At 32.5% G+C, this 26232-nt stretch overlaps 1 protein-coding gene across 1 annotated transcript in view; it reads left to right on the top strand.

Moving 5' to 3' along the window:
- The window catches only part of LOC140447521 (uncharacterized), a 29979-nt gene extending 4539 nt beyond the window's left edge, over positions 1-25440 (top strand). Inside the window, exons 2-5 of the mRNA XM_072540218.1 lie at positions 3691-3734; positions 13766-14099; positions 18407-18594; positions 23066-25440. Of these exons, the coding sequence (XP_072396319.1) occupies positions 3701-3734; positions 13766-14099; positions 18407-18594; positions 23066-24150 (1641 nt within the window). The 5' untranslated portion in view covers positions 3691-3700 and the 3' untranslated portion in view covers positions 24151-25440. The remainder of the gene's footprint in view (positions 1-3690; positions 3735-13765; positions 14100-18406; positions 18595-23065) is intronic.
- Positions 25441-26232: the final 792 nt, after the last annotated feature.

The following is a 26232-nucleotide window of genomic DNA, read 5'->3' as shown; positions in this document are numbered from 1 at the left end:
TAGTCAAAGTTATGAATTGTCTGCTGACTGCGTTCTTTCCCGAAAATGTTTAATGAATTTGAATCTTCTTACGACAGATCCACTGGGCCATATAGATGGGTTGTATACATTGTCTAGACTTTCTAAAGGGAAGGACACTTTATAAGATGATTGCTTATCAGTTCTATTCCATTCCTCACAATCAAAACATATTTCAGACGCCGCGCCGTTTCTTTTAAAAAATCCTTCATATCATTTGAATTCATATCGGCACCGACACGTAAAACGTGCAGATGCATCCGTCGAGGATGAGAAGAAATTTTGCTACCGAAAATCGGTTTGTTGTATTTATTTATTTATTTTATTTTGTGTCGGGGAATTCCTTTAGGAATCTCCTACCGGTTTTGCATTTGAACCAATATTTTGTTCAGTAGCTTTTTGTTCAGGTTCACTAGCCGACACAATTTTTTGCTCGTTTAATTTATATTTACTTTTTCTAGAATTTGTATTTGTTGTTGATGTTTTAATAGAATCTGATATTTTACTAGTAGATGGCGGTACATGTTGCAAAATTGAATTAGTATTTTGTAGTTTTAACACTAATATTAAATCTTCTTGTTCTTGAGTTCTTTTTTCAAGGTAATAAGAAAGTCTACTTACGATTTCAAGTTCTTTTTTAATAACGTCTTAATCTTTCGCAAGTCTTCCAGAATCACAAGATAAATTTTCACTCGTGTCATGAAATTTGTCTTCTTTATGACTGTTTATTAAGTTCGTAGCTTTATCACTAAGTTTATTTACATAATTTATTAACTGAATGTTTGTCACTGTCACTGGTAACTTAAAATTAACTAAAATGTGCACAAGTTCGTTCTTTTTCAATTTATTTAATTCCGTCGTTATGATGACTGTTAAACTACTGCCGCCATTTTGAAACGAATTTGCATTCCACAACATTCCTCCTCATCTAAGGAACGCCGTTCTGTTAGATGTAGCCAATTGTTGAATGGCGACTAAGGACAAATAAGAGAAGTAGAATTAGACCTTCAAGCAGATGGGCTAATGCCATTTAGGGGACGGCTGGTCACGAATGGATGCAAAAAACAACGAACAAAAATAGATAAACCTAAGGAGGCTTACATCCGACGATGGATGCAATAGCTGTTAATTATGATGATGATGATGTGAGATTATGAGATATGTAAGATGGAGAGTAACAAATTGAATTCTGATAGATCTGAGAGAAATTTATATTAAAGATATATTAAAGTGACCAGAAATAGAGATTTTTTAAGACGAACAATACATGACGATGTACCCTCACCCAAGGAAGTGTAGTGATCATCACGATGATCACTACACTCCCTTGGGTAGGGGGGGGGGGAAGGTCAGGACTGAAGAGAGATATATGAAATTTATATAGAAAATTAATTAAATTCACTTATCAATATAAATCTCTGAGTTGTAAGTTATTGGAAGGACTAGGAGAGAAAGACCAAAGACCACCTTACTTAGTGGTAAGTGCTTAGCCAAAAAAATCCGTGAAAGTGATCATTGACCGAAAATGGTTATTGGTATAATCAAAGACCAAAATTTATGGAAAATGTAAATAGAGAAACCGACTTTGTCTAGATCTAAAGTATCCGCACTCTCACCAATAACCGACCATTACCATCGATGTGTATTGGAAATAAAACACCGACCAAGAGTATAAAATGCCATGCAGATCGAACTAAGGTCGATTCGAAGAATTGATCTGGCAAGAACTTCTACCCTAATCTCTGGGTCAGAGCACATCGTCCTTCACGTTACTTCGGTTGAGTGTTGATCGATCACTTCCGTCATCCTTCCGTACCTCATATCACCTTAATCGCATATTAATCTGTCGCTCCACGATCTTTGGGTATTGACTAAAGTCGTTTCTTCATCCTATCCAACCGAACACCGCTACCATTTATTTCTGTTGACGGACAACAACGTCGAGGATCGAAGACCGTTTGGTTTCATTAAGAGGATTCATCTTTATATTTTACGTGTTGTATAGAAGTGAGTTTAGAGTGAGTGAGAATATATTTTTTTTAAACTAAACTTGTGTTTTACCGAGTGTGATGTCTAATATAGATACCCGTCAGAAGGAAGAAAATGAAAATGTGACTAAATCGTCAGAGGTCGTTCATAAACTACTTGTAAAATATACTGATGGCCAAAAAAAAGCAACGCTTTATATACGGTTATTTATTTGGATCAATAGTATTTCTTTGTTTTTTTTTTAAATATTTATGCGATAAACTTTTTACCTTACTATCTTTTGTTTAACTGAAGTTTATTTTTTATTATCAAAAACCAGAAAGATAAGAAAGTTTATTTATGTGTATTTAACTTTAGTTTATTTGTAATTTTGAGTTATTTTGGATTGTATTTCATTTATTATAACCAAAACATTTATAACGCCAATAGTTCGCAGTCGTTGGCAATTTTAATTTTAAGTGACTACGAATACCAAGAGTTGAAGCTAATCCATCAAAGGTAGTAAAAGTTTGGAGAAGGTGCTCCAATGATGAGATTTAATAGCATCGTGGAGCGTCTGGACTTCCTAGAATATTGCAAGGCCGTGATTTGCTCCATTTTCGACTTCTTGCTCTCAGAAATAGACGGGACAGTGTACATTTTTGAGACTACCCTTCCTGTAGCTGCAGCTAGAGGAAGGGTACCGTAGCTTACCGTTTACTTTTGGTGTTACCTTTAACATCACAGCATAAGGCTCGACGCTTAGAAGGGTGTCTGCTTCAGTGATGAATCTAGGTTCTCTTTAGGTGGCTCTGATGGGCGCATAAGGATAAGACGTTTTTTTCAAGGTGAGAAATAAAATATAGACTTGCATAAGCATTATAGTATGGGGTGATATATGCTTGGGAAGCAGATCACTTCTAGTTCTTACTAACGGCACTTTGACTCTTCGACGGTATATTGGTGAAGTACTGCATACCTACCTATAAACCATTCCAAATGCGATTTTTCAACAGGATAATGCCAGACCTCATAATATTGCCTGTGAAATTATGAATTTCATACAAGAATTTGGTATAGAGATTTTGGAGTGGCCATCAAGATCAGCTGATTTGTCATCCATCGAATATGTGTGGGATATGGTAGGTCGAAACCTAAATTGATTTCCACGTTTTCAAGCAAACTTTATAACCTATGGCATACCATAAGAAGAATCTGGATGAGTATTCCGTAATATGATATGGACCACTTAATTTGATCAATGCCCAATAGAGTAACTGAGTGTATGGAAAATTATGAACGAGCCACTCATTATTAATTTTTTGACGAAAATGACGTTGCAAATTTATTTATAATGTTATCAAATAATAAGAATAATATAATGTGTACTTTCATAAATAAATATTTAAATAAATATTTGTCCTTCTAGGTGTTACATTTTTTTTGCCATCAGTATAGTGAGTGCATAAAAGTTACCACTATCTCCGGATGTTATGTACTATATATATTTATACTAAAATATTAATCGTTATAAATAAATTTTAAAAATAAATAACTAGATACTAATCTAGAGATAGTGGTGTTAGTCACAAGAAATGTATCTATTTGTTTATGTTATCTTACGATTTATTGATGATGCAAGCATTGATTATATTAAAAATAATTTAGACTTTTAGTTTTCATAATACCTGAAATTTTTTGTAGCTATTTAAAAATGGATTCCACAACCTTAGCGGACAATTTGCCAGGTATGTAACTCTTTTATATATTCAGTAGACTCAGCACAATATCTACGTCCCAACACAATATTTTTGTTTACTGCTTTTTCATATTTGATTTTCGTTTTTATTTTATTTTTAACTGCAAATTTATAATCTTCTCCATAACAGCTGTAAGCAAATGTATAACTCAAGTATATACATAATATAAGTATAACTCAAGAGAGGCTATCCAGTAATATATTTATAATCTCATTATCAGATTCTTAAGCAACTTTTTCTTCTTATAATGGACGGTTCTGCCAGTGGACTAATTTATTCATTTTCTTTGTCATTTTTTTATTTCCTCTTTCACATAGACATATCCAGATCATTATGAATGGTTTTGTTGTAGACCTACCAAGAAGTGTATAATTCTAAACATTTTAGAAGCACATATACAGAGAGATCCTCTAGAAATTATACAAAAAGAAACAGTAGATACAGAGTGTTAATGTTGAAATTTAAAATTTAATTTATTTCTATAACTTTCATGTTTGTATAAATTTATGTATAAAAATGTATACATACTTCTGAAGATTGTGAGTATAAGAAATTATAAGTTGGTGCAAACTTTTTTAGCTGGTAGAGTATAACATTCTTTTACATAATCAGCTGAATCATTAATAAAGTATTATAGGATCTTACATCAAACATTTTACATTAAATTAAAGTCATAATAAAATACATTTTATTTAAAAACCAAACTAAAAAATAGTTAAACTGAATAACATTAAACTTTTTGTTAAAGTAAGTGTTCGATATGTCCACCATTTTTTTCAATGCATTTATCAGTACGTTCCATAAAAGATCGTCTCATATTAAATAGCATCATTGATTTAAAAGAAATTGCTGCAGTATTTATTTCTTTCCAAAATTGGTTGCGAGTGTTTATGGGATTCCTGTAGACAAGTTTTTTCATTGTGGTCCATACACCAAAATCAATTGGATTAATATCTGGGCGTGATGGCTAAGGAAAATGACTACCAATAGTCAGCGTTCAGGAAAGTTAATATTTGAATATGCTATCACTAACCTCGTATAATGTGGGGATTCACCGTTATGCGTGAGTCACATATTTTGCCTTAAATTTAATGCCAATTCTTTTAAAAATCAATAAAATCATTTTATAAAAATGTTAATAGTTCTCACCATTCAAATTACGAGGTATCTTCCATGGCCCTAAAAAATAATTCCCAATGATTTCACAGTGTACTTGTATTTTTAATTCATGTTGTAAATTTTCAGTGTCCCAAAAATAGTTATCAAAATTTTGCCTGTTTTGGATATCATTTGCAAATCTGCATCTTCAAGGTAAATCTGCTGGCAAAAGATTTCGCACAGGTGTAAAATGGTAAGGGTGAAAATGCTCAGGATGTAGAATTTTTAAAACTGAAGTGTTGCTGATTCCTGGCGCTAAAGATAAACGTCGTGTACTTTGTAACGATAAGACTACCAAAGAAAATTAAAATACTAATATAAAAATAATACCTGAATCAACCATGGGAGCTTATCGTCTACGCTTCGCCTAGCTCAGTCTCTCAAGTGTGAATTCGTCTTGTCTTAAACTATGAATTAAACAATTAACTAATCATGTTTATTTAACACATAAATCATAATATTTAAATAGCAAAGACAACCCTGCCTAATGCGTTACATTAAATAAATTTGAACGATACTTGTGGCATCGATGGGCTGCTTGCTTCTAAATATGTGTGGCCTGCAAATTATGTGGGCAGGTCTTGTTGCCGGCTCCAAATCATGTGAGTAGGTCTTGGAGATAGCTGTTTAGGTCCACACCACTCCATAAAGTATTTTCCATAAAATGTTCTAGAAATATCCCATAAAATATTTCAATAAAATGTTCCAGAAATATCCCATAAATTCTCCAATAAAGGCAATAAAATCTTTAATAAATGTCCCATAAACTAGAATATGTATTAGAGAAACATCAAAGGGGGTTAACTTCCATGCCAATTATTTTACCAAAATTACAATTAAACAAATAGCAAATGGCAAGGATAAAATGAAATAGAATTACTATTAAAATTAGCTAAATTCTGTTAGATTCCTACATGCATAAAATTGAACACGTGGCTTTAAAGGAAGTGAGGTTACGAATATTGAAAATGCTGTCAGAATTATAGAATATCGATTACAATGAAAGTACTTACCCCAAGAGAATTCTGCAGACGATAAAATGAACCTTATTACAATTCTTACCTTCTTTTATAAATTTCAGAAACAGACAAAAAATAGTACTTCTTCTTCTTCTTTCGTTTTATGGCCTCCACCTCTTAGGTACGTGGCCAGCTATGTATATATTTTCATTTCAATTATAGAAGGGAATTCTCCACACAGAGATTCTGGAAATAACCATATTCCCTTCAACTATTTTGGACAATTTATAATGGGTATTCTAAAATAATTCTATATGTCATTAATGATATAGATTTTTCTTGTTCCATCTATTAAGCTATGAATGTAAGGTATATCTGGAATTTGGCATCTTGGACAGGACATCAGTGGTTAAAGGATAGGTTAGGTTGGGTATTTATTTATATTTTACTTACACTTTAATTTGGAAAATATTGATTAACTTACCAATCGTTTTCAAGGTTTTAGCATTGATATTGTGGAAAATATTTTGTACTGAAATAGGTGTTGAACATCCATCTTTAATAAGTTTTTGATATAAATCAAATTGTCATGTCTTATTGATAGGACACTCTAGCAAGATGTGTATTATACTTCCTATTTGCCCACACTCACAAAAAGGGGAATCAATATAGATAATTTTAAATAGATGATGGTGCCAAACAATGTCTTGTTCGTAACCTAATAATTGTTGTCAGGTGTCTACGGTCTACAAAGGCAAACTTATGAAACCATGGTGTTATAGAGAATTCGTTTTGACATTGTTGGTACCACTTTGCCTTTTGTTTAAACTGTTTAGGTTGTCCAACTGTAGGTTGGACACTTATTTCTCTGTAGTAGTTAGGATCTTTTCGATTACCCTTTTTAAAGATGGACACTTGGTGAGCGGTGTTCCATTCAGATGGTACTTTATTCTGTTGGCAGCATTGAGTTATTAGAAAAGTTATTCATTCTATTAGGAGGGGACCTCCTGCTTCAAGTAACTTTACAGAGATATTGACAGGTCCTGGAGATCGCCCGTTTTTCATTTTAATCAACGCAGTACGGACCTTGTTGTTAGTAGTATTATTGCTACTATTTGTTTGTCTCTCCATGTATTCCAATCTGGACTCTTGGAGTAATTTTTGTTAGTGATTTTCCCACTTTTCCACTTTTCTGTAGGAATTAAGTTGCTTAAGGAGTTATGGGTGTTTTTCTTTAGATTAGTGATAGTTCTCCATGCTTCCGTAGTCTGAAAACCACCAATTAAATTTTTAACTTGGACACATTTTTGTTCCCAGAAATTTTACTTCTTTTATTTGATTGCGTACTTCTCCGTTTTTTCTTTGATATGTTACTCTATTGCTAGATATTTTATTTGTTAGCCATTTCTATATATATATATATATATATATATATATATATATATATATATATATATATATATATATATATATATACAGTCACATGGTTCATACCTATTTCTTTATACATTCTGCTTCTCTCCACTTTCCCTCTATTACGCTCTAGCATTGTGTGAGTTACAATGTCAGAATATTCGCACTATAGGTACCTATTTATCTGTATCTGTCTTTCTGAACCTATGAAGATACGCCCTAAAACAGACAATCTACCCAGTCCCTTAGGCTCAGGATCAGCATCTTGTTCCACTGAGCATTATCTTACTTGTTGTTCCACTCTTCTTGCCATCTTTCCATTGATATTTTCCTTTCTATTTTTTTATAGTTGTTGTCAAATGCTCTCTTCCCTCATAGAGAGGTCTCTGTTCTACAGCTAACACATACAGAGGAAAACAATCCATCTACTTTTGTCATGAGCCTAATATTGGGTATCTATATCTAAATATAATGAAAAATATTATTAATTATTGTGTATTAATTATTATGTATTTATACAATAATTATTGTATTCTACATATTTAAACTGGTAATTTAATTATTAAATTAGCGTTTTGGATTTTTTGTATTGTGTGTGAAAGGCAAGTTACATTTTCCTACTATTCTTTATATATATTTTTTACGTTATATGCCCTGGGGAGGGGGGTTTAACCCCCAAAACCCCCCTGGGTGCGCCACAGACGTCCAGGGCCCCCTCTTATCCTCAATGTTGCCTTATAGAATCAACTGTAAAAGTCGGTATTTATTATTACGCATTATGTGGCCGAAGTAAGCCAATTTTCGGTTCTTTACGGTGATATAAACCATAAAGATAATAAAAAAAAGCTAATGAATAAAATGCAAATGCATGATGTAATTTTTAAAAAATACCTGCCTTTTTGTATCACTTAAAATTAAAAAGACATTAATGGATTACCTACGCCAAATTCAACAAAATTTTTCTTGCTAATGACTATACTATTTGTATACTACAGTTAAATAGCAAAACAGATCAAATTTTTCTTACATTGGTATTTAAAAACCCATTAAATTCATGACCTTCCTAATAATACTGAATTCAGATATTATAATAAATTAAAATAAAATAAACTTTTGAGGAAGACTGTACCGTTACCATGAATTCGAGCGTCTACCTGTTCGCACTCTCTCTCTCTCTCTCTCTCTCTCTCTCTCTCTCTCTCTCTCTCTCTCTCTCTCTCTCTCTCTCCGAATACTTTCTTTATCTGTCCTCTGCGTCGACAGCTGAGATTTTGAAACTTTTTCCTACATTTGACAAAAAATAATAAGTTAATTACTATATATTTATAAATTAAATACTGTGTTTAAATAATAATTGTATTTATATGAAATTTAAACAGATAATTCGATATTGTTTATAATCGGATCACATTTATGGCTTTTAAATTTTGACAATCATTGTGAATCGAATCTTTTATTGACAAATATAGTGAGGGAAAAGATTTATGCGAAATTTTAAAAACCGACCTGCTAGTAATCCGATATTGATCCCTATTGTAACACCGACTCCCAGACAGACATTTACAGAGTTGTAGGTATAGTTTGTTTCACGAAAAATGGTTGAGTGCTTAATGGTTACATGAGTTGATCCTATTGTGTATACAAGAATCTCGCAATAAACTACCGAAGTACACATGGTCGCACTTCAGAAAGTTTGTTATTTAATATATTTCATTGGTAGCTGTGTAATACACGATTATAAAAATTTATTAAATTATTTCATATGGTATTTTCAGGTTGTTCAAGCGAATATACTTGATAATTGAACAATTTTTAACATGAAGAAAGTAGTTTTTTTGTTCTACGTGAATAATTGTAGTATATGGATCTAAATTCAGAAAGGTACTTTCCTTCACACTTTTTACAGGCACTTTTTTTAGGACTGTCAGCAAAAAACTGGCGTGTTTAAAAGTTTTTGCTTTTCCTAATCGGATATCGTTAAAAATGTACAGTAATAATAGTTCTATTTACAGTATATACATACAAACGAATACATAATGTACAAAAAATAGATGAACTCAAAAAAAAGAAAAATATATACAAGTTAATATTTACAAAAAAAATACCCAAAATAACCAAAATATATTTATGAATTCCTAAATATCTAATTCTGTTTCGCTGTCGCTATCCTCTTCAAGATTAATAACAATTGGTTTAATTATGTGATTCAAAGTAACATATGAATTTTCTACGTTCATTACATGGCGTACTGAATTTTTCCAACTTTCTGGGGAGATATCACCAACACATTTCCTTATTAATTCGACTACACTACCACTTAAAGTCGGAGAAACATTTTGTGACCTAATATTTGACTTTAGATGGTGCCACATATGCTCTATAGGATGAAATAAACAATAGTAGAGCGGAAGCCGTAACACTGTATGTCCCATGTCCTCGGCCAATGCGTCACAAACATATACTTTTTTAATAGAAAATGATTTTAACACTTTTAACAGTTTATTTTTTAAATTACTTTTTTTAAAATATAGGTATATCGTTTTTTAACAGGTAGTTTTGAATTTCAATTTTCGTGTTATCTGCACTTGGAGACTTATGTAATTAACGAATGTGGTAACTTGCATTGTCCAATACTATCGCACTATTTTGAGGAAGGTTAGGTATAAGACAATTCTTAAACCATTGCTTAAAAAGCTCTGCCGTTGCATCTTCATGGTAGTCCACGCAGGAGGCTTTAACGTTCTTTTCAGAAAGCCATAACGTATGTGGGACCCAACCATTTTCTGATCCTCCATGTAAAATTTTTATTCTTTTCCCTTTTTTTGATAAAGCTTTTGTTTGACACCTGTTGGAAGAATCGGACCATCCTTTGGATGGTGTTTCATGAGTGTCAAACCATGTCTCGTCCAGATAAATTATTGGTCGATCTTCTGCACGGTACTTTCTTATGGAAGTTATATATTCAGTACGCCACTTTTGTAAACGATGGGACTGCATAAGCACTTGCCTTATGTCAATGGTACGATATCTGAAGCCCATTTTAGACAAAATCCTCCAAAGACTAATGCGGCTACAGTTTATTTGTGTATCATCATTAGTAAGCCGTTGTTTTAATGCATCTAATGTAGGTATCCGTTGCTCTTCGTACATTGTGTAAATTTTTCGTCATATTAAGTCCGTATTACTTTCGCCAATACATTTGGTAGAACCGGCATCCTTAAGCTTCCTTCTTGACTTAATGGGATTTGATGTAATTCTTTTCACTGTGATTAGAAGTGCTTTCGTTAAATCAGATATTTCACTGGCATCAGTATTAGCAGTAAGTCCTCTTGAAAGTAAAGAACTATACTATGCGGTCGGGTTTTATTGCAATCATTAAGCACTCAACCACTTTTCGTAAAATAAACTATACTAATCTGTATCCAACATTCAAATAAAATTAAAGGAGAAAGTATTGAATTTCGAATTATTAATTTGTGTACTTAAATGTTTTTCCCAATTGATCAAAATACTGATTATTTTTAAAGTAAACTACCTCATAATATAGTATTTAGAAAAATTTACTTTCACCTTTATTCAAAATTAAGACTGGCAAAATAAAATATTTTTTCAGTTACGAAAATAAAAATTTTCTTTCGGTGGATTTACGAGTTTTTTTATTAACCGTGCTAAGTTCATCAATGAACATTTAATATTATTATATTATACAGTAGATGAAAACAACTAAACCAGTTCGATTTTTATACACAAAAAATACATACTTATACAATATACAAAGCATGAGTAAATATCTGTCACCGTCCTAATATAATCAAATTAACAAAAACACCAATATATTTTTTACACTTTATTTGCATTAACACCTAACTTAAATGATTTAGATGTAGCAACTAACTTCATGCTGTGAATGTGCGCGTACTTCATACTGTGAATTTTATTAAAATTCACTCTCATCAATTTTTCCCAACCGCGCCTAAAGAAGTATAACTTCAAAAATAGTTTTTATTTACTTACATTCGACGCCACAAAAAGTTACTCATTGGTTTTTTTAGTATTATAAATTAAATGGTATACTAGCCACTTCCGAAATTCACATTCATTTGTGATCTTCCAGTTAGAGTTAACAGTTATTTCAACTCATCGTCATTATCGTTCTCTTCATCACTCTCAGCCAAATTAATAATAATTTTCTTCAAGGCTGGGACATTTTTCATGTAATCTTTTTCAATCTTCTTTACATGTTCATGTAAATATAAAATTTTTTCGATTATTCATTCCTCCATTTTATTAGGCGGCTACTTTCCATTATGGTTTGTCTATTATTGACACTTTCATTTTAAAACCATTTTTGGTCAAAAAATCTTCCCAAAGTCTTTGTGAAACAATCATTAACAATATGTTTTTCTTTTAATTTTGCCATGATATTGTTTAGGTTAGGCATAACTTTAGCTGCATACATATTATATGTTGTCTCACTAATAGGTTCCAAGGGGTGAGGTTGAATTTTTTTAAAGCTTCTTAAATCCTTTCTTGTTGTTCTACGTTTCGAACATGTCTTCATTAAACGGTACACTGTTGCACAAGAAATTTTTGTTAAAACCGCCGTTTGCTTAACAGCTTCATATTTGGTCATTTTTTAGGAAGTCCATCAAATACATCGCCATACCATATTTTGCTCAACTACACACAAACTCTTCCTTTGCTGAGTACTTGGCCTCGCACTTTCATCTTCATCTTCTAAATTATCCGTAGGTTCATTTTCGTAAGGTAAACGCACATCACTTTCCCATGGCCGTCACATATTTTTCTTTGATAAATACTAAATATATCACAACACTTTTTTTCGACAAATTTTGGCAGAAAGAACCACAAAATATACTGCTTAAGAATGACTAATTCCGTTATATATATATTGTGACAATGATCCCGCCCTATTTAATTATTCTACGAAAATATACTTATTAAGTACTTAGCCATTACCGGAAATATAAAATTGTTTATATTTAGGACAACCGCAGGAATTTCTCTTAATTATTTTTAAATGTTTTAAACAAAGACATCATATTTTTGACAACATTTCACAAAAATATTTAATGACGATGATTTGGAATAAGTTTTACTTCTTTTTGTGTATATTAATAATTAGTGTTCATTGACGAACCCACAAAACAAAATGTCTACTTATTTTCGTAACTGAAAAATATTTTATTTTGACAGTCCTAAGTTTAGAAAAATGATGAACGCAAGTATTTTTTTAACATTGTTCCGATCAATTTGTAAAAACATTTAAACAAACTAATAATTCAAAATTCAACACTGCTCTGGTAATTTTATTTCAATGTTGGATAAAGGTTAGTACAACTCTGTAATATCTCTCTAGGCGTCTGTGTTACAATAGGTATCAATAGCTGATTATCAGCAGGTTGGTCTTTAAAATTTTGCGTAGATCTTGTCCCCCATTATAATACTTTTAATTTTTACTTCTCATTTAATATCTGTATTTTGATTTAGTTATTTTGCATAGAGTTTTTAATTTAAACCTGCTTAGAATAAATATATGATGACTAGACACGAATTGATCGAGAGTAGTGAATTGATGTGAAGAACCGTTATTTTGTGACGGTACCCGTCTTATGGCGCTAGTTCCACGACGCTAACTTATGGCCCTAGTTCAGTGACGCTAGCCTCAGCATTTTACTATAGAGAAAAAAAGTATAATGCCAGTATAGAAGCTTGTCTTTAAAAATGGCAAAAATCGCGCAACGTGTATTAATTTAACACCTTTATAAAAACTGACTTTATTTACGGAAAAATATAAAAGTTGTATACGAAAGCTGCACTTTTTACCTTTAAAACACATTTTGATTCTGGTCGATAGGACACTCCAATCAAAAGATATCGAATTTTTACCGTAGAGTTAGAAACAAATTATATTTAAAATCACCGGTCGCTTTAAGCGTTGTTTCTGAGAGAACGGTTCATTCTACACAAAAAGTTCTAATAAACATTTTTGTATACAATTGTCTCAGCTACATTTTTATTTAAATACTTTTTTTCTACGACATACAGATTTTTAATAAATCAATTTTTATCGATTTTCTTCCCATACGAGGGGACGTTTTAGAGGAAAATTGACATTCTCATCAAAATTTAGCTTGTTCGTATGATTTTTTTAGTGGTTCAGTGATGTTTTCGTTTCAGATGACTGGAGTATATTTGAATTTCATAAATGAAAATTTAAAGGTCTAAATAAGCGTATTTTTAACTGAAATTGTGGTTAACTTTCATTAGAAATAATAAATAACATAAACACGCCACAAAAAAAAATAGCTTTAGAACCATATTTTTAGGATTTGTTGAGATAGTTCGATTACTAATTCGTAGGTGAGTTTTGGCACTATATCTTTGGCTGTTCACTCGAAAAATAAATCCTTAACTGTTTTTATTAGTTGATACTATACTTGCAATAAACTTTTCTCTATGTTTCAGACGACGAGTTCGATATTGAGTCGACAACAGCTTCTGATGCAGCTACGACTGTCCAAAGACTGAAAGAATTTGCTTATTACCTAGTAGATAATATAGAATTTAACTTAACTTTTTTGCTCAAACTATTAGAAGAACGACAAGTGTCACCAAAACCGACCAGTCAGACTGTTGCTGTCATAAGTACACTGTTTTCAGTGATACCAAAAATTGGAAGCGGAATTAGCAGCGGACTGAAAACTGGAGAGTCTTATGTTTTTCGAAAAATAGACAAAAAACATGCACGCGCTTTAGCTGAACTTATTTATCACTTTAGCGATAATAAACAAAAATTTAGGTACGAATTTTAAAAAATATATTTATTTATTTAGTCCGTTTAGTTGTGGATTTGCTTTTTTACTAGACAGAAATTATGAATGTACGATTTATTTATAAGTTTCAAAGGTTATTTTTAAATTTAGGACAGACTTATTGACAATATTGGTTTATTGTGACACTTACTGATTCGTCAGCTGTCAGTTCCTTTTTTGTCGCCAGGGCGCAGCGTATTTTTTATTACGAATCTAATATGCGTCTATTGTTATTATTGTCGTTTGAAAAATTCTAAGTGAGATACTAACTGCATTACAAAATTACCGAACTACATTTTTTAATGTTTTTGCGTATCTTAGATACCGACAGTGCGATAATGCGTTTTTAATGGGCGATCTTAATAGCAGACATACTCAATTTGCTGATATCTCTACAAATATTCTCAGCAGAATGCTCTCAGACCTTTTTCTAGAGCTGCATATTTCTAGAATTACCAACAATGAAGTCACGTTCATTAATAACCGTGGAATATCCATAGTCGATCACATCCTATGCACTAACAGAATGCTGGATAGGTTCAGCATTATATTACTGACTTCAATAATTCTCCTCCCCAGAATAGAACTTCTATCTATATGCAAGATTTTTGTAAGGCAAATTGGCAACTATTCTAAGAACATATCAGCCAAAACCTCCTTAAGTTAGGTAACATATCAACACATAATCAAGTTGAAATCGTAATTTCAAAAATTTAAAGACTTCTTCAAGAAGCTTCAACCCTAGCAATTCCAATAACTCGATACAATCCATATACTCCATTTCTTCCACAAAGAATCATAGTAAAAGAGATCCCTTTATCAAAACAGAATATAATCGCCTCTCGGCGTCAGTAAGGTTGAAAGTAAACAAACTGAAACAAAAACAGTGGATACGAGTTACGGCCAACCTAGACTAACGAGACGGTTCAAAATTCTGGAACTAATTTAAAATCCTAACTAAACAAAAAAGTCAACCACGCTCACATCTCAAAGTCAATGACATCATTATAAAGAGCAAGATAAGTCCGAAATATTTACAAATACGCTCCAGGCCGCACTGATCTCCACAAATAACACCAACTTCAACGAAAGATCCAACAGGTTAGCCGAACGGAGAGTGGAAGATACAATCTACTATCCTCAGGCTCACATGGGGCCCCATCCTCATCCGATGGTAGCTCCTCTGACAGAGGACACCGTCAGGCAGATGTGTAACTTAAAAACACATCTCTTGCTAATATAATCAATGCATGTCTCACGCTGAAATACTTTCCAAACTCATGGAAGGTGGCCAGCACAGTGATGATTTCCAAACCAGGGAAACCCCCAACCAACCTTAAATCATATAGACTTTTTTCGCTACTACGCACCTTAGGTAAAGCCTACAAAAGGATCCTTAAGGAGAGACTCGTAGAATTTCTAGACGCTCACTTCACCATTTTAAACTAACAATTCGGATTCAGGGCTGAACGTTTCACTCCAAATGCATTGATTGAAGCAGAAACCTTCATATTGAAATCAATTAATGGAAACAGATACGTCATAGGCATCTTCCTAGACGTTCAGAAAGCCTTCGATCAGATCTAGCATACAGGTCTGATTGAAAAACTCCACAACTCCAACTCCAAAGTTGCCAACACGCTATCCACACCATTCACTCAACAATCTGGAGTCCACAACAGTGACATTCCCCACCCTCAAACTAGATCGGAGTCTTTATTGCTATTTGCTGAGGATACTGGACTCATTGGAGGCTCATATAGAGCGACGCAGAGACAACTTCTGTATTCAAAAGAGCTCAAAACCATCTAAATAGAATTGTAGGGTGATGCAATAGATGTAATTAATATTTCCCTCCTCTTTTTATTCTTTTTAATCTAGCTAATTCCATAATTACTTAATTAATTGTCCTTTTTTTATTTGAAAACCGTTTTGTAGAAGGTATTTTTTAATGTCTCATGGTAACACTTATTCCTTGCTTATCTTTTTGCAGTCTTGTTACCAGGGTCTTTAAAGTACAGCTGGTTGATTTGATCATTTTGAGCAGTGTATTTGATTGGTCTGACATTATATTATATTTATTATTGTTATAATTTAAGTTAGGTGAAGTTCTACTTCTAGTTTGAAGACATCAAGAGAAAAGGAAATATGCACCAATAAACGTCTGGCCATCAACAATTATACTTTATTCCTTCTTACATACAGAACAATACAAGACTTGACTGACAGTAGTTTATGACCTATTTTTGACATTACTCATTGAATTGTCATCAATGTCACTTCATATAGAACAACTATAGGACAACATCCACTTTTTATGTTGGATATTCTAACAATTATAACAGACACATAATAAAATAAATAAACAAACAACAAACAATTGATTACATATGTTAATTCATAAATTGTAATAATTATTAAGGTCTAAATTTTGATATTATTTTGAATTCCCGCATTTTATAAAGAGTATATGAATGATAGTTTTTACATAAAATAAGGTTGTTGTTATTATTTTTATTATTATTAAGGAATAAAACAAACGACTTAACAACATATTAAAGCAAGAATTGTAAAAAAATTAAAAGATAACTGGGCACTATGTAATAAGAGGCAGCAAAACATTTTAACATAAGCAGAACCACAGTTTATCTATGGAGGAAACAAGAAACTCTCAAAAGAAAACGAGGGTCTGGAAGACCACAACTATACTAAATTTAGGTATGTAAAAATAAAATTAATATTTTGTAATATCTGCATCAGCATTGATAACAGCTTGTAGTCTTCGGTCCATCTGCGTGAAAGGAACTATGAAATTGTCTTCTTCAGAGAGCTCTTACCAAACCTATTGTATACCGTGCCATAGCTCTTCAGCATTTTGAGGTATAAAATTGCGCCGATACAACCGTTTTTTAATAACCCCCCACACAATCTCATTGGGTTTAAATCTGGACTGTACTTGGGCCATGGTAAGGTTTCGATGTTGTTATTCTGGAGCCACTGGTTTATTATATGTATTTGCAGTGTGAACAGGACAATTATCTTGCTGGAGGATAAAATTATTTTCTGAATACAACCGTTCTACACTGGGAAACATGATGTTTTCTAGAATATTCAGATAAGTCTGTCCAACAAACCGCCATACCATTCCCATTCCTCTAGATGAAATTCATCCCCATACATTAGTGCTAAAATTACCAGCTGCTCGATATCTATCAACGTATAGAGGATTAAATCTATTATTTTCTGGTCTATACACCCCAATTTTGCCCTTTTTAGAAGATTGAAAAATTTTGTCATCTCTAAATATTACTTTGTCCCAAAAATCTTGATTTTGTAGCTGATGGTTTAAAGCAAATATATCGCTTGATTGCTTCTGTTGTGGTGAAAGAGCATGTTTTTTTTTTGCTGCAGTTCAGTACCTAAGACGCGATGCTTTAATTCTGAGCCAAGTTGTTGTCTTTCTTCCTGGAAACTTTGACATAATTCTTTCAGTTTTTGCATTTTCAAAAGAATTCTCTTCTAATCTCTCCAAAAACGTACGATCTTCATGAGCGGTAGATATTTTTGGTCTTCCAGAACCTTGCTTTCTTTCGAGAGTTTTTTGTTCCCTCAATCTTTTATTAATATAAAAAACTGTTGTTCTGCTTACATTAAAATGGTTTCGTACAGAAGATAGTGACCAACCATCTTCTAAATTTGTTACAACTTTTGCTTTTAGTTCTTTGCTAGCATGTGGAGCCATTTTTAGAGGTTGAACAGAATAACAAATTTTATTTGGCAGTGACAGTGACAATATGTCAATAATAAGTATTTATCCTTCAAAATACACTGCTGAATTTTCTACAAAATAGGCTATAAGAGTCGTTATCAGTTATTTAGGAATGATCGAGGAAGCCGAAGAAGAAATAATCCCCAAATTACGGCACAACAAGTATTAGTTTGGACCACATAAAAACCATTGATAATATTTACTATAAAAATATGGATTTTAAAACTTTTTCGACTTTTTTAGACAATTAATTTCCGAATGATGACGATTACGTCAAGTTTGTTATATTAGATTTATTCGATAATGTGTGCTACTAAAAATTCTTTGTGATGTTTTTAACGGCTATATCTTCTATTCGATGTGTATATATAACTATAGTCGTCTGTCACCTACCAGAAATTATTATGTGACGAAATAACTTTGTTAATTCGTTTAAATGTCTGAACTTTTATACGTTATTAAATTATCCATTTTGTTTTTATCTCTACTGTTTATTTCGAAATATTATTTTCCCATTTTTTTTAGATATACTGTGATTGAAGCCGCTGTAGAAGCTTTTAGTAATTTTGAACTCCAATTTATGAAGCTAACTTGCAATGGAGGACCAACGAGAGCAATGCAAAAATTAGCTAGAGATGCTTCTGATAGAATTTTTGATTACTTTCTGACAACAGTGCAAGACAAAAATGTTACTAAAGCAGAATTGACTAAAGGTTGGTAAAAGTCTCGAGATTTTTATTAGCTTATCTTGTCTTAGTTGTGTTACATGGTATTAGTGTGCTGAATCCTTTACCATTCTTGCCCATTAACTCTGCAAAATTAAAAATATTTCTGTTGCAAATTTTCTTTCTTCCATATTTTTTTCTTTTCTTGTTTTCTGGATATTTTTTTGTTAGAATAACCTTACTCCGAATAGCAAGTAGAAAACCTTCTATTTCGGGAAAGACTGCCCTTTCTGCTTTCTGAAACAGTAGGTAGAAAATAGCTCAAAAATAAAAATTTACTTTATGCAAATAGGTGCTTTTCCTCTGGGGTGGTTACGACCCCAACTCAAAAATGAAAAATGTTGATAAAAAATTTTTTTTGTAAAGTTTTTGTGAAGTCAATATTTTTGAATTAATTCGTGACTGAAAGTTCACTAATTACACAGAAAAAAGCATGGTTTTAAGTTTATTATTTTACAATAAAGTAAATTTTCAACGATAAATAATAATTAATATGAAAATAATAGAAGTTTATAATAATACGTAGACTACAATAAACAATAAACAATTTCAATGACTTACCTTTTAGAAAATCAGAAGTATATTTGAATATGACAAATTGCCCACCATTAATGCCATTTTGTTACAGTTTTCTCTTTTATAACTCGAAACATAATATTTATGAAAAAAAAAGAGTTTACCATGGTGGGACGATAAATGCGAGCAGTTGATATTAAAAAGAAGAGAATCAATTAAGAATTACATTGAAAATCAGACGTTGGAAAACTACATAAATTGTAATAAAGTAAAGGCTTTTGTGAAAAGACAACTTCAAATTAAGAAAAGGATGAGTTTTAGAGCATTTTGTGGGACCCTTAATCGACATACACCAATCAGCAAAATCTGAAATACAGTTAAAAAATTTAAAACATATTTTGGCAGTTGTTTTTTTTTTTGAGTTGTTCGAAATCATCGGTCTCCTCTACGGCTATGGTCTGAAGCACATCTAAGGCATCTCCCCGAAGAGCGATAGTCAGGTTTACAGCCTTTTCTTTTTCAGACCATCCATTTGCTCTTGCAGCTGATTCGAACTGTTTCATGTAGTTGTTCCATGACGATTTTCCGTCGAAAATTGGGACTTTCACATGGACAGAACCTCCACTTCCTTCAAATTTCGGCCGTATTTCCAACTTACATTTCGTCTCGTCTTCTTTTGTCTCTATTGTAATCGGGTTGTTTCCTCTCTCTGCTGTCCCTGTTTCCCCCATCTTCCTTTCCATCTCCTTCCATATCTTTTCTTCGAAGGCCAACATATCGGCAGCAACTTGGTCTTTTAACGAAGACATTCTATCGTCGAGGGCAAACATCTCAGAAGTGACTTTAGAGATGTTAGCAGAAACTTTACTTACCAGAGAAGAAATCTCGTTAGAAACTTTGTTTTCTAATGAAGCGATGTCGCCGGATACTTTGTTCTCCAATGATGCGATGTCGCCGGAAACTTTCGAAATATCGCCGGAAACTTTGTTCTCTAATGATGCGATGTTACCAGAAACTTTGGCTACATCACCAGAAACTTTGGCTACATCACCAGAAACTTTGGCTACATCAGAAGAAACTTTCGAAATCGACGGGAGGACAGCATCTTCAAATATATAAGTCTCTGGATCTAGACCATCTTGCTCCAAAGCATTCTTTAGTCGTTGGACCAACTCAGCCTTTTTTCCGGTAGAAGGTAATTCTCTATCCTCGAGATGTCTTCTTAAATTCGTCAGTGTGAGCTCATAAATCGTCGTCATTTTCACAATTTAAAAATATTCTCTTCGGAACAACACTTGTTGTGATTATTATCTAAGTCTAAGTCTAATTTACTTTTATTTCACTTCTTTACACCACTGTAGTATTTCTAATAATTCTAATTTATCTATTATTTATTTCTTAGAAGGTTCTATTTATAACACTTATAAATTTATTAAGGTCTTTATTAAATAATTTATCTGAATTATACAATTTATTATAATTCGTGCGTACAATTTAAACGCGGCGCGAATCTTCAAAATTAACTGTTCTTCCATATAAAATGTTTTATTTATATACATAAACTGCCGTTATCTCGAAAAGTCGACAACCCTCTCGACCAGACTGAGCAGCGAAATGGTAACGGCAAACTGGTATGTTCATATCGGCTCGCCTCCAAAAGTTTCGAACTGTTGTTTTTATAACAAAGTGTGTTGTCAGGTAGGCATTACCTAGAAAATACTCGAATGAATAAGCATATTAGTGATAAACATGTTTACCGTTCTGAGTCATACGACACGTCACCATCTATCGTAACAATATTTAAAACGCCACGCTTGCCGAGCGGGTTGACGAGTGATTCTATACAGTCCCTAAAATCAGGGGATTGCTACTTCCGCCATCCACGCCGTTCCCGTGTAAGGTATTTTTCTCCGCCGTGGCTGCCGTTGTGGACTTCATCCCGTTACCCAACATTATAAAATAAACCCTAAAAACCCTGATAGTCCAGTCGTCAGAGAGTTGACCCCTAAAAATCATACGAACAAGCTGAATTTTGCAGAGAATATTATTAATATTATTATTTATTTAATAACGGATATACCATTTACATTGGAACACAATATAATATATAAAATTTTTCAAAGTAAGCATAACATTGGAAAATAATTAGTAAAGTTTAACAAAAACTAATAATTAACTTGAATACAAACTAATATCACACAAATAGCAGTCTCTTTATCACATTTTTAAATTGTTCTAAGGACTGGAAAAATAAGTCCAGATCACTTTGGTACTTATTATATAGTTTCACCATATGAGAGGCTTGAAGCATTCATAATTAAATTGATGAAATGGTAGGTGAAAGAACGGAGTATGCCTAGTTCCATGAAGAGTGTTAAAACCTAAACGATTTAAAAGTCCAGGGCAATTTATCAAATTATTAGCAATTTTGTAAAGGAATATTAGGCAAAAATAATCTTTTCACCGATTCATAGAAACCATTTTCAAGTGATCAGCTATCATACTATAACTTTATGGGACAAAGAGGTCATGAAAAACACTACGGTAATAATAGTGTTTACCAAATTTATGCTGAACACGATCAAGCTTGTCTATAGATGTTTGATAGTAAGGTCACCATACAACTATTGCATATTCTAGTCTGGAGCGAATGAGACCATTAAAAAGAATCGGTAAAACAAAACATGAAAACTGAGAAGTGTTTCTAGTTATAAACCCTAATTGTTTAAATGCACTGTTTACTGTGACCTCTAGATGCTTACGAAATGTTAATTTACAATCAAAATAAACACCTAAATCCTTAACACAGCCCTGCCTAGACAGCTGAGTGTTATCAATGCTATAATCATAATCTAAAATTGTTTGCTTCCTTTGAAAAATAATAACACAACACTTATCAATGTTCAATTTTAATTCATTTAGTTCGCACCAATCGCTAAATCTGCTGAGATCCTTTTGTAGCTGAATTTGATCATACTGACAAGTAATGACTTTATAAATTTTTTTATCATCAGCAAAGTTGAGAAATTTTGAATACTTAATGACTTTCTCAACATCGTTAACAAAGAGGACAAAAAGTAGAGGACCACAATGTGACCCCTGCGGTACTCTAGAGAGCACGTCAACAGATTGAGACAACACACCATTTATCTTAATGCTCTGGGTGTTACCCACAAGAAAACTATCATACCATTCAAGCCATTTGCCAGCTTTACCAATGGCTCCTAATTTACTGATTAAATAACGATGATTTACTTTATCGAATGCCTTTGAGAAGTCAGTATAGATGCTGTACACCTGGTACTTCCTCTCAAAGGCACCCAATATATCATCTTAGATTAATTTTGGGACTCAAGAAAATATGCAAAAAAGTTTACCACTTTTACCCCCGGGCTTTATTAAATATCAAATGTTTACCGTCGAGCTGATACAAATTTTATTCAACATTGATTTCGTGCACGTAACTGACATTTAAAATCGACGGTCGCTTCAAACGTTGTTTCTAAGAGAACGGTTCATTCTACACAAAAAATTTTTCTAAATATTTTGTTTAAAATTATCTCAGCTACATTTTTTATTTGAAATATTTTTTCTACAGTATACAGATTTTTGGTAAATTGATTTTTTTGCGTTTTCGCCAGCCCTGCGACTGGGGTTTTAGAGGGAAGCCCAGTGGTAAAAGTGGTAAACTTTTACATCTTTTGTGGGGTCCCAAAATTAATATTCTCGGCAAAATTCAGCTTGTTCGTATGATTTTTAGAGATTAAATGGCATTTTCGTCTCTGAAAACTGGAGTATTATTATGGGAGATTAATTATTTTTAGTATAACATCCTATTACATGTTCGGCTACTCCACGTAATAATATGCTATACTATCTAATTTTTGCTATGTATTAAATATTGTAACATGAAATATTAGAATAATATTATCTTAATTTTTAGGTATTATTTCTGGGGAGTCCAAAAGAAATAGAGTAGGCAAGAAAGAAGGAAAAGAAGTTTCAAGTAAATTATCCAAATGGAAAACATGCAAGCTCTACTCGAAAGTGGGTATATGCATTCCTGATCCAGGAATATTTTATAAAAATAATTTTACTAATACTCAGAAATATGGATATCGCAAAATGTTTACATGGGAAGAGGAAGACATTGTTCGTAAAACATGGATTTTAGACAGCCATTTTGAATTTCCAACATATACCTTAAAAGTATCCGAAGATTTATTGACGGATATTAAAGAATATATTATGAGAAAGGCTCCATTTGAAGAAGCGCAACTGGATCGACAAAAATATCACATGAATGCAACGGAAGATAGACAAGTAAAACATAACCAAACAAAATCACTATTGGAAACACTTACTGAACAGATTTTAAAAATAACTATTGGCACCGAACAGTACAAGAATCTGCTAGATGCTTTATATAAAAATCAAGAAAATAGTACTAAACAACAGTACCAGATTGTTACTAAATTGGAACTAGTTCATAACGATGTTTTAGATTCAAAAGAAAAACAAGAAAACTTGAGAAGAACAAGCGAAAACCTTCAAAACGATATCCAAGAGTTAAAAAGTAACCATAATGAGATAACCACATCTCTTATTACTGTAGAAGAGATAGAACAATTAGTAAAGGAGCAAGCCACAAAAAGTGTTTTAACAGATCTAAAAGAATATGCTGGAAACTGTATAAAAAGCTTAAACCCTAGTCCCGTAGTTAAAACGGGGGTGGAAGTTGTAATACCAAAAATAATAGAAGGTGTAGAAAAAATGAAGCCAAAAATAAAAGAGGGAGTAGACGTATTGATTCCAAAAATTGAAGAAGGAAGGGACAAAGTTATTCCAAAAATTAATGAGGCAGTAGAAAAGGTTCTTCCAAAGATTCAAGATTTAAGTAATGATTTTTCTAGTAAATCTCGCGTTAGTAGTGAAGTTTTTAAGAAAGGACTTGAAGAATCCGTACAAAATGTCTCAAACAGCGTAGACAATGCTAAAGAAAAAATAAGAGGCTTTTTTAATTTTTAAGAATATAAATTATATTATATATATGTATATATATATATATATATATATATATATATATATATATATATTCGAATTCGAGAAATTTTTACCCACAACGCGTTGTAAATTTCGTTTAGTTCTCACATCGCGTTTCGGATATTTTCGACGTGCACAGAACGCGAAACTGCGAAGACCGTCGGACACACACGACGATTTTTCACGTTATGGACAATACAAATACCCACAAAGCGACACGTCTAATTTTATTAAAAAAATGCAGATAACACAAAAATTTTTAGAACCAAATTTCTTCATTTATTTTTGCATGTCAACGATCCATGACAGTTTAAATTACATTGTTTGTTCCGTTGTTTACAGGAACATTTATTGTCGCCACAGAATCTTTTACAGTTGTATCTGAGAAAACCTTGATAAGAACCTTTGGATGACATATTTGCTGCAGTTCGCAAGGGTATTTTCTTACTACTAATATCATTTAATTTAAACAATAATTGCGAATAGGTTTAAAGGAGTTCATTTCTTGAATATAATCTATCCAGTGGCCCATTCTCAGTACTGAGTTTGTACAAGCCATCATTAATAATTTCAGAAACAATGGCTAATACATTTCTTGGAGTTAATCGACCTCTATCAACATAAGACACTCGAATCAAAACAAGAGTACCTTTTTTAAAGAAGTCAATCTTTTATTTGACGCACATATCATCTTTGATGCCTGAACTCTTATCATTTTATGTGATTATTCTCTCTCATTTAATATTCTCTTACTTCTTTGGGTTAATTGATCATTGAAATTGCCGTCAACTTTGCCTTCTTGTATATTGGGTGCATCTTCATTATACTTTCCATTTTGTATTATTATATCGTTACATCGTATTATCGTTTAACAGGTAATCAACATATCCCGGACATCTTGATTAGCCCTCTCTACAGAGCCTTGACTTTGTGAGTGTCTTGGTCGACCGTAAACTATTTTCAAACCAGACCACATTGTAGTTAGTTCTACAATAACCGAGTTGGCAAACTCACGGCTGGTATCACTTTGCAAGATATATAACCTAGACCTAACCTAACCTAACCTAACCTAACCTAACCTACTAGACAAAACCAAGTGGTCAATCACTTCAATTGCTACTTTGGTTTTTAATGGTCTCAAAAACAAAGAATTAGTCAATTGATCCTGGTAGTTTAAAATAAAGTTATATGGACCATCGGGCTGTTGCATATCTATCAGGTCAACCTACAATATGATTAATATTATTTTTTCATATCTAAAAATTATTAGTTCTTTATAATAACCTGACATCTACAGTTTATATTATTAAAAATTATTAGCTTGACAACCAATTCTTTGAAATTTTTTCTTGCATTTGCTAAGGTCCATAATTTCTGGGGTTATATTCGCGTATTTTTTTTCTTTAACTCATGCTTCATTCCTATAAACAATAAAAAAATGTTTCAAGACTTTTAACACGAACTTGCTAGAGAGAGAGAGAGATAGAGAGAGAGAGAGAGAGAGAGAGAGAGAGAGAGAGAGTGAGAGAGAGAGAGAGAAAGAGAGAGAGGGGGATAGAGAGAGAGTGAGAGAGAGGGGTACCTAAGGACTGTGCCTAACGCATAGTTAAAAAAACGAAAATATGTACCTACCTTTTTTTCTTTTATGTTCTATATTTATGTGGGCTTTATGCACAATATCAAAAAATTGCTCACGAGATGAACAAAAAATTTGATTTCCTCTTCGTTAGTGCGTTTTTTGGCTATCAGATGTTAATTTTCTCCAATGTTTAATGATTCATATCGATTGAGTCTTCGATAATGTAAAACTTGATTTCACGTAAAGTTTTATTCAAACCATTCTTGAATCATTTTTTAAGGTTTTCGATTGATTTACCCATTGTATTAGAAATTATCAGAAACTACACTGAATAAAACTCGTGTTACCGGTAAGATTCGATATGCGATTTCTGTATTTCTGGCGAAATTTCTCGTGTGTTTCCGACGGCCTTCGTAGTTTCGCATTGTGGGTCATTGTAATTTATCCACAACGCTTTCTGTGCACGTTAAAAATATCCGAAACACGAT

The sequence above is a fragment of the Diabrotica undecimpunctata genome, chromosome 8 (genome assembly GCF_040954645.1).
Source record: "Diabrotica undecimpunctata isolate CICGRU chromosome 8, icDiaUnde3, whole genome shotgun sequence".
NCBI classification, from domain to species: domain Eukaryota; kingdom Metazoa; phylum Arthropoda; class Insecta; order Coleoptera; family Chrysomelidae; genus Diabrotica; species Diabrotica undecimpunctata.
This window is presented reverse-complemented; position numbering and strand designations above follow the sequence as displayed.